Source organism: Sphaeramia orbicularis, chromosome 5 (assembly GCF_902148855.1).
Source record: "Sphaeramia orbicularis chromosome 5, fSphaOr1.1, whole genome shotgun sequence".
Lineage (NCBI taxonomy): Eukaryota > Metazoa > Chordata > Actinopteri > Kurtiformes > Apogonidae > Sphaeramia > Sphaeramia orbicularis.
This window is the reverse complement of record NC_043961.1, coordinates 13,115,867-13,126,036: the sequence shown is the minus strand read 5'-3', so window position 1 is coordinate 13,126,036 and position 10,170 is coordinate 13,115,867. Positions and strand designations below refer to the sequence as shown.

Here is a 10,170-nt window from a genome sequence, read left to right as displayed (position 1 = left end):
ATATATATATATATATATATATATATATATATATATATATATATTGACAAACACAACCCATTATAACAGTGATAATACATTTTCAATACTTTTTGAGTGTTCCACCTGCTTTGTGTTATTTATTTCCCCTTAATTACCTCTCGATTAAGACATTTAACTCTTCTTTTCATGGCTGTGAATATATATGTATAATAATAATAATGTAATAATGATTAACACAACCCATTATAACAGTAATAATACATTTTCACTACTTTTTGGGTGTTCCACCTGCTTTGTGTTCTTTATTCCCACCTTCATCCCCTCTCTCTGACAACACATCAGATGCCTCCGCGTGTCCGTGGACGTCCACCAGGTACCCCACGCGGGTCTCGGTGCGTGCGCGTGGGTCTGTCAAACACCTCTCGTGCTTATTAAATCGCTGCTAAATATCCATCCAGACTTTTAAACCGAGCCGGGCTGTGATTGGCTGTCCGGCGGTCACGTGTCGCGGCGCAGTCAGTCGCTGTGCCGTGCCTCGAGCCAGCGCTGAGTGGAGCCTGTCTGCCAACAGCTTCAGCAGCGGCTCTATCTGGATCCTACTACACTCACTGACAATTAAAGGAGGCCCCTTTTTCTTCTTATTTCCGAGGACTATTCTTCACCATGGGCGACAAAAAGAGCCCTACCAGGTAATGCTGAGCGGCCGCTGTCGATTTACACTTGTTTAGGACGTTTTCGCCTCGATATTTGGAGCCGCTTCCCCCTCACACAGGGATCGTTCTCCCTTTTTCAGTTGGTATGCCACTGCTAGCTAGAATAGTGCAGTCACTATGGCGGCTTCTCGCTCCCTACAACCCAGTCACTTAACAGACAAAGGGAAATTTTTCAGAGGATACGCCTGGCATTCTCTGAAACGCTCTTCCGTCTCCGTGAAGCCTTTTGGAGGGCCAATGTCGAAATGGACGTTGTTTGATATCGCTTTTGTTAGCCGACATGCTAAGCTTCGATGCCGAAATTTTTAGCAGTGCTTCCCTGCCTGTTAGCCTAGCTGGCGATACAATCGGACGGTGTGGATAGTCGCCCGCTCCGTCGCTGTGGGGATTTATTGACCCAAGAAGCTCCAGTCACCGGGACTCGAACCCAATATTAATGACAACACCGTGTTACTTTACGCCGTGTCTTGTCGCCCGTATTTTAAACAACGGCTCATATCTGCGTCCATCCCCTTTCTTGTTAATTGCTGAGATATGTTGGTGGTATTTGGGAACTAACTTGACCTTAACGTTTGTCTCCTTTGCATTTGCAAGGCCAAAAAGACAAGCCAAACAGACCGCAGACGACGGCTACTGGGACTGTAGCGTGTGCACCTTCAGGAACACCGCCGAGGCTTTCAAATGCAGCATCTGCGATGTGAGGAAGGGCACATCCACAAGGTAACGTAGCGCTGCCTCTCTCCCTCTCCCTCTCTCGTCTGAGCGTCTCGTTTTTCCCCCTGCTTCGGCTGGCTGCAGCAGCATTGCATCGCAATTTATGGGAATGACAACTTTGATCGACAGCCCATTTGTCTGTGAGTGAATGGGGACTTGTTGATGGACAGTGCTGCAAACATCTCCCGCCGTTGTGTTGGATTATTATAGTTTTCCATCCTATGCGACTAACGTTGCTTTGCTTTTATGCATTCGTCTAGGTAGGCTGGCTGCTTCACTAGCCAAAAGGGGGTGGGTGGGAGGGTAGGTGGTGGTGGAGGGGGGGGGTGAGGGACCATACTTCATGATGGCTGTACAGCTACAGTGCATCAACAGAGCAACAGCGAATGGGCTGCTTTTCAGAGGGAGTGAAACGGGGTGAATGCATCTGTGCGCATTTCACCTACCTGTAGGATTGCGGAGCGTCTCTTTTCAATGGGTCGGATTTGCCTTGCAGTAATGGTATGCACTGGAAAGGCAGGAATGTGGTTGTGATCAGGGTTGGAGACAAATTCTGATGTGCATTATTTATTTCTTTGTCTGTCAGTCTTGTCATTTCATCATCAGCCTGGTCTGACATTTTATGGATTTGCAGTTTTTCCCCACCTCTTTCTTTCTTTTTTTTTTTTTTTTTGCCGTTCAAATGTCATTTTGCACATTTGTCTAATTAATCATCCTCAAAGCTCCAGCCGTTACAGAGTCACTTTGTTCCCATTGCTGTTTACAAGTCATGTTACTCATGTTCTCTCTCTCAAAAAAAAAATTCCAACACATTAATCACTTCAGCGTTTATTGTAACAGGCTTGTGCGTCCCAGAATGCTGTTAGTGATGTCAGCAGAGGACAGCTACTTATGGGAAATTTAGATGAAATCACTGTCAAAACTTGAGTTTCTTGACGGGATTCCCTTTCGGTCTTGTGTATACTCACGCCCCCATCTTCTGTTATGAGGAATGTTTTTGCTGATAAGTTGTGAGTTTGTTTGCTCTTGTCATCAGTTGCATGATGAGAACGAGCGATAGATGAGTCATTTTGCGGGTTTGTTGACAACTCTCTCACACACTAACCTTTAGCAGCTGTGGTTTTACTATGAAATGTCTGGGCTGACACCTCTGGTGTACCACAAACTGAGAGAGTGAAGATGCACTGTTGCTGCTTTACTGGGAATCCAAAAAGATTGAGCTCTGTCTTAATTGACTGGCTCCCCCCCCCCATGATCTTTTCCTTGCAGTGTGTCGTTTAAGACCACAGCTGATGATGCAGGCTGAACATGCTGTGAGAAAGCAGGAAGCGGAGAAGAGCTCGTCGTCACCATCTACCACTGTGATTTGGCAACAGCCCAGTAGCCTGTATTTGGTAAACTGGAGCATATGACATCACTGGAGTGTCACTGTCACACATTCCTGTTTGATCTAAATAGTTAACCTTTGATTATTAATGCAATTGTTTAGTTGGGGCCTGCCTCTTATTCTAATGAGTACTAATTACTCCACTGTTTGATGTGTTTTGTCGGATGAAGCTATATGCTCTCAGCTAAATGAATCACACTCGTGGCACTGTCTGGATGTTTGTCTTGCTGCTTTCATCTCAGTCTCCAGTCTGAATGGGCACTTGCGCTTCAGGACACATGTGTTCACTAATTACTGAAGTTCTCCTCTTCTCATAGGGGGCGAACCGTTTCTTTTCTAAACTTTGAAGTATGATTTGCATCACTGTAGTCACTCCACATCCACTTCATGTTTTGTTGAGCTCCGCTATGGATGTGCGCAGTGTGACACGATTGCATTTTAAAGTCTGTTTGGAATTGTTTGTTTTGTACTGAGTCATGTATAAACCTCTGCACACACGTTTCCCACAGTTCACAGCTATAGTTTCTTGTTTGTGTATGTGTGAGCGCTAGGACAAAGGTCAGTGGCTGCCTCTGTAGTAACCTAAGATAACACCAAGAAGTAGTTTTATATAATGAGGGGAGTGATTGATAAGATGTGTTTTTTAAAACCCAGCTGAAACATCAGTTATGTTAATCCATCTGATCCTTTATCCATTTGGTTATTTATTCCTGAGTAGGTTTCTGTGGAGAAAGCCTACACAGGTTTTATGCTTATAGTGTAAACATAGGGCTATTGGCTCAGGCTGCAGGTATGTTTCTTTAAATATTCAAATGAAACACATACACAAGTATGATTAGAGTTGGACACTTTGTGCTAGTTTCATTTAGTGCATGCACCTGGTGATGTTTCCCACGCTCCATATTAGAAATGGTATTTGTACTTAAAATGAATGTAATAAATGGCGTATTTAATTCTGACTTAAGTCACAGAACACAGTCCTGGAAATAATGCAAAACAGACCAAGAGATGCACTACAGGTTAACACATCAAATGTTATTTATTGACAAAGCTGATGAAAACTGGCGAGGAAACAACACTGGTTTTATCTAATTGCTACCCCTGCAATCCACGCTCATGTTGTTTTCTGTTGTGTTTTGATTTGAGGCGTATTTCTGCTTCATCCTGTCAAAGCTGCAAACATTGACCCTCACTGTGACACAAGGGGAGGTTGAGCCCTGTTGTAATTTGCACAAGGGAGTGTCTAGGGTCAGAAAAACCTGCCAGCATCAATAGAGTAGTTGATAAGCTCAGAGGGATACAATTCCAATCGATCAGACAATTTGGACCCAGTTCCTTATTTCCCTCCCTCCCTTTGGACTGCATCACAGCCCTTCAGGTGAACCTCCATCTCTTCCAGCTTTACAAGTGGCAGTCAGTTCTGATTCAGATACTACAGTGGTGCAGACTCTTGGAGCTTATTACACTCGTTCTTTACACTCCTCACTGATGCATTGAAAACCCAACCATATCTACAGGTGATTAAGTAGACTGTACACTCATGGACAGAGAAAAATGCTCACTTCTCAGCGAGGCCTGAACTTCTCTTTATCCACTGTTGTCATTTCATCTATGAGCAGTAGGTAGGTTAGGCAGCTGTTGGACTTGTAGCTGTGATTTGTGCTAATGGAAGAAGGAATGTGCGTTAATGAGAGTGAAACTCTGACTGTGGCATTAGCATGCAGGCAGAGGCCCCTTTCTCCCTGACCAAGCGAAGTCTAATGAACCTGTTGACCCATTCTGGTTCAGTGATGTAACATGATACCTAAGCAGGCTAAATCTAGCCTTGGCCACTCTTGACTCTTAAACAAGAAAGCACTCTGCTTTTTGCACCTGACCTCGCTGCTAATCTACAAGTCCAAGTAGCCCGAGTGTTCAGCCTCTGCATTCAGCGTTTCGTTCTCTGGTAATTGGAGCCGGGCCTGCATTAGCATCCCCTGTTAGGTGTGCGCTATCATATTTAAATGTTTCTGGCATCTGAACCCGATCGCTGTGTGAACATAACACCATGCTGCTGTACATCAGTTTGCTTTGTGGTGGTGTTTGGTATGCACCTCGGGCAGCCCCGGGGCCCAGGGAGAAACCATTAGGAGCCCTCTAAAGTTGATTGATGGTGGGGATCACAGGAAGTCTTGAGGTACCTCAGTGTTTGACTGCCGCACTGTTATCTGCGCTCTGCTCCACTGTTGTCAACCATTTCATGTAGCTTCCATCTGTGCATTATATAAAACAGAAGAAATGAGTGTCTCTTGTTGTTAGCAAAATGCACTTCCTGTCTAGGTGGAATAACCTTAAATAGCCCGACTCAGACTTCTCACCTGCTGCAGAACATGAACTACCATTACAGCTGATACACTGAACTGGAAGACTCAGGAGCTTATTAGTGCAGGTGTCATTTATCAGAGCAGCAGTAAATGGTTTTAAACAGTGTATACAAAGATGCTCCCAACAGATATCATAGCAACATTTCTTGTGGCTCAGTAGGAAGAAAATGGATAGAAATAAAAGGTTTTGTCAGGTTGTATCACTCCTTAAATCCAAAGGGTGCAGGTTACGTCTACACTACCGTGTTTTGTCTTAAAATGTGTAAGTTTTACCATGTGTGCACCTTGCATCAGCACAATGCCGGTATTTTCACCTCCCTAAAAGACTGCTGAAACTGCTGTTGACCCTGTTTTAGTTTATAAGCTCCCGGGTTGCTTGTAATGTGTGTGGAATTATGGAAATGATGAGCTGTTGTGCACTTAAATTCAACATTTTTTCGTGATATTACTGACTCCATTCACACCAGGTGAACTGGTTCTCAAATATTTGTGACTGTTACCGTATCAACAGCACTATCAGCCTCCTCCATCTTGTCATACACGTTTGACGTGTGTTGGAATGTTTGGAAATTATATCTGAAACTTTGCTAAAACATTAGTATGGATGAGACATCTGGCATTAAAAAAACACTGTGAAAGGTTCCAGATTCTGGACTGCCATCAGAAAACATGATATGACATTTAGAAAGAACTTACTGATATATTTTAGAATAACAGTCTGTATTGTGCTCTGTTGATAAGATGTGGGCACATTAGTTGCAGAAGGTATGATGAATCACTTTATTTAATTATTTCTCCTTTGTTATTTACATGTTAAGATGTTGTGCACATAATGGCATAAATTCATGTCACAAATCTGTCAGTCCTTTACATCCTTGATGTTTACATCACGGATACTTAGAAGAGACGATAAAGTGACTTTATCCTGTCAAAGACAATCTGAGGCACTTAGTGTAATCTGTCCCCTGACTCTGTAGCTATTTAGAGATGTTTTATGCTCAAGAAATGCATTTAGCGTGTGGCTTTATAAAATCTTATAGGAAGCTCATGTAATCTGTAAATGACAGATAAAACTGAAACTGTCGCAGAATACAAACCGGTAACATCACAACCTTAGAGTCAAACACAAGGCTCCAGACAATCAAAGCACGTACCTCACTATTGTATTTGTTGAGCCTGCACAATTATTGGAAAGGTATTGTGTGTGTGTGCTTGTTTGTGTGTGTTTGTGTTTTCAGGACTTCGTGTGTCGTTCTGTCTGTTACAATGATGGAATAGAGTCATTATAATCTGTGGATTCTACCACTTTCACATTAAGGCAAATTGTCTAGGATAATGGAATTACATAAGAGGGACATGCCGGCTCTCAATTTGTCTCTGCTCTTTGTCGCCCACCCCTGCCCCCACAGCAGCAGCCCCCCACCCCCGCCCCCACGCTCAGAGGAAGCTGCTTTTGCTTATCCAGCATTATCAGCATCTGCACTAACACCCTAAGCGGGTAGCCCTAATCTTTACATGTTAATTGCCGGATTTAAAAGTTCTTAATTACTTCATGGGATTTGGCAGAGTGTGAGTGATTAAATACAATAGCCAATTTGGCAATCTGACAAAAAACCAAAATGTTGAGAGAGCCGTCGAACTGTTGGGAGGGTGTGGGGGTGGTGTGTGGGTGTGTGTGTGTGTGTGTGTGTGGGGGGGGGGGGTTGGGCCTCCTCCCGCTAAGGAAAAAGATGAGGCAAGAGAATATGAGTGCAGCAGCGACTGAGTGAGGAGTCTCCGGAAAATACAGCGAAAAGCCATATGAGGACGAGGAGAGAGAGGAAGCGAGGGAGTGAATGAGTTATAAAGTGTGCAGTCACAGCGAGCTGTGGAGCGAGGGCAAAAGAGGACAAGGAGAGAAACAGCGGTGAAGGGACAGCCGAGTGAAGCATAGGACTTTTTCTTCTGTGTGTGTGTTTTGAAGAAAAAGGATGGGGGGGGTATGGACGGCTGCAAGGGGGATGTGCTCAGTCAGCCAAGAGTCTCTAGAGACTAAAGCAGAGCAAAGCACATCATTACCCAGGGAGAGAGAGAACTGGAGTGGACAGCCTCCTCTGTTTCTACCAGCGCCACCATCCATGCATGGGAACGAACAGCACCTTTTGATGCGTCTGTCTGCACATACGGGGCCGACACTGAAAACCAAAGTGGAACATTTTGCTAGTATTCCCTGGTGTTGGGATGCTCTCCGTCCTCTTTATACTCTCAAAGCTGCATTAAGTGTTAGTTAAAAGTTGTATCCTATAACAGTTTGGCAGGTTTTAATCCTTCCCACGGTAATCAGCAGATCCGTTTCACCTCAGAGCGTCGGGTTTCCTCAGTTTGTGTGTTTTTGTTTGTTTGCTTGATGGTTGTTTACCTCGCGTAGAACACGATAGCCTGCTGTGAGGGTGCTGCGTCGCCTTTGGCAGCGCAGTTCGGTGATTTGTGAAGCAAATTCAGATCGGCCGCTCAGAAGCAAACAGGCAAGAAAAAGACAGGATGGCAGCAGAGGAGAGGACAAGTGGAGGTGACGACACCTACATAAACCCAGCAGGGCGTGGAGGGCGGCGGAACAAGCACACGCGGGGTGGGAGTGAAGAAAGAGCAGGCGATACGACAAAAGGACGTCAGCACAATAACAACACATGAGTGATGCTGGGCGGCGTGACACAGCGCTGCAGATGGAGGGAGCTCATACGTACTTAGAGCCTCAGTAATGACCCGCTGTCAGTCTGCCCAACGCCAGGCAGCTGGCAGCCACAAAGCATCCGTCATGGAGAGGGACGACCTGTCAGTGACCACATAAAGTCTATTACATGTAAATAGACTGATACTTTAACACGGTTTCTTTTATCTCTGTCATTGACCTCTTAAGCTTGGCTAAGCATCTGGCTCTCTCAGTCAAACATTTCTAGTTTGACAGGAGGAAATGGACCAGACCCAGTTAACATAAGACATACAGTGGCAGGAAATCCTTTACACTTTTCAGTTTTACCAGCACCCAGAGCCGTGGGAATTTCATATGATACCTGTCTATTGTGATGTGAGGATGCACTGATTTAATAGTAAGAACAATTACCATGTAGCCAGTTGTTTTGTATTTGCTATCTACACCCCCTTTTGTAAGGAAACTCAGAAATCTTTACTATATAGAAGTAACTGTACTGGTTCCAGCTCTTCATTACAGTGTGTTTGAATGTACAGGGTCATGAAACTACTTTTAATATAAATAATTTAAGTTAAAAAAAAGTCAATTTAAGAAGCTTAACAGATAACATGGAGAACATAAGCCATTGTCATTGGTGAAATGTAATTTTATTTTGCAATTTGAGAGCCCCAAATTAATTAAATTCCTACAGAATACTTGTATTGAACAGTTTAATTCTCTTTTCTGTTTCTATCCACTTTACATCACGGTTATAGTAAAAGACAAATGATGGTTAAAAAGTGCACATTGATACTTTGAGAGGAGCCTGGCATTGAAAATCAGAAGATATAAAATACAAATGACCTGAACTTTGACCATGTTGGTGGTGCAATGTTTGCCTTTTACACTAAACACACAATGTTGATTTGAGAACATATACATTGCAATGCGGTTGGATATGAGAAGTAAAGTGTCTTATGAGAAGCAGATGAATTGAGGCGCTGTTAAATGAGACCAGAAGAAAGGATGATGAGCCTTAAATGCAGGGTTCATACAGGTGCTTGAAATCCTTGAAAATGCTTGAATTTTAATGTTGCAATTTCAAGGTCTGGAAAGTGTTTGAATTTTAGTTTAACCCTTAAAGACCCAGTGCTACTTTTGTGGCAGTTCCCAAATGAATCTTTCTCTATTTTTAACCTATCTTAAGCGATTTATCACAATTAATTTTGATATTATGTAATAATTTTTCCTCTGTTTTTGGTGAAAATCTGGTATTTTCCTATATTTAATTTAATGATCATGTAGATGTCCATGAAAGCTAAAAAAAAAAAAAAAAGTTAAGGTTTATATTGGAAACAGAGAAAACTGAAGAAAAAGTGACTTTTCTTATAAAATATATCATTAACTGAACATAAACCAAGTGTTTTCAACCACTGTCATTGATCCAACTCCTTGGGTTTTACTGGTGAATCAATGTTGTAGAAGATGACGGTGTTTCCGCGGTAACTACAGAGCCTCTGAAAATCCAAATGGCTCATATCTGATGACCAGGAAAAGATAATAAACTGCATTTTACACCAGTTATTTACATGCATTGATAGGATTAGTGGATCAACAGGTATTAAACATTTTATATCAGTAGGGGATGTTTGAGTCTTTATGGGTTAAGTGCTTGCAATTCTAACTATGATTTATTTATTTATTTTTAATTTTAACACAAGCTAAAGCTACGTACAGAGAGGTGATAGGCCTACATTCTGAAAAATAAAACTTTGTCAGAAAAGCAAATTCCCAGGTGTTCTCAGGTCGACTCCAGGTACATTTTTATGTGTAATTTTTAAACTTTTAATTTCTAAACTTTTTGCTAGTAGGAAACATAATTTTAGATGTTTATAGCATACTGTAGTGTACATCATTGTGATAAAAAGTGAAATAAATAATCATGAGTATATGTATTCATGTAGATATGGATTTGACCCCGGCGAGAAGGGGCTGGGCTGGAAAAATTTGAAAATGACCCTGAAAAGCGCTTGCATTTGACCTTGATAAACATGTGCGAACCCTGCAAATGGTAAAAATCAATATTTGTTCGTGTCATCCTGTCGCTGGTTTTCATGGGAATGCAAATGATTCTAACAGATCTAAAGAAATGACTGTGATCAGCTTAAAGAATTGCAAGCAGATGATACATAACTTGTGAAGCAGGGCTAGGTGTGTGGTGTGGATGGATTCTCTGAGGTGGTTTTAGAGGACGTTTGAAGAAATGGATGAACACTTCGCGCTCGACCCACAGTCCCCACATGTAGTGGAAGGTCTGAGAGGCAGAGGGGGAGAAGTGACGGC

At 42.7% G+C, this 10,170-nt stretch overlaps 1 protein-coding gene across 1 annotated transcript in view; it reads left to right on the top strand.

Annotated features, from left to right (window-relative positions):
* Positions 1-529: 529 nt before the first annotated feature.
* The window catches only part of rybpb (RING1 and YY1 binding protein b), a 32,276-nt gene continuing 22,635 nt past the window's right edge, over positions 530-10,170 (top strand). The window contains exons 1-2 of the mRNA XM_030135493.1: positions 530-671; positions 1,290-1,415. Coding sequence (XP_029991353.1) covers positions 646-671; positions 1,290-1,415 — 152 coding nt within the window. The 5' untranslated portion in view covers positions 530-645. The remainder of the gene's footprint in view (positions 672-1,289; positions 1,416-10,170) is intronic.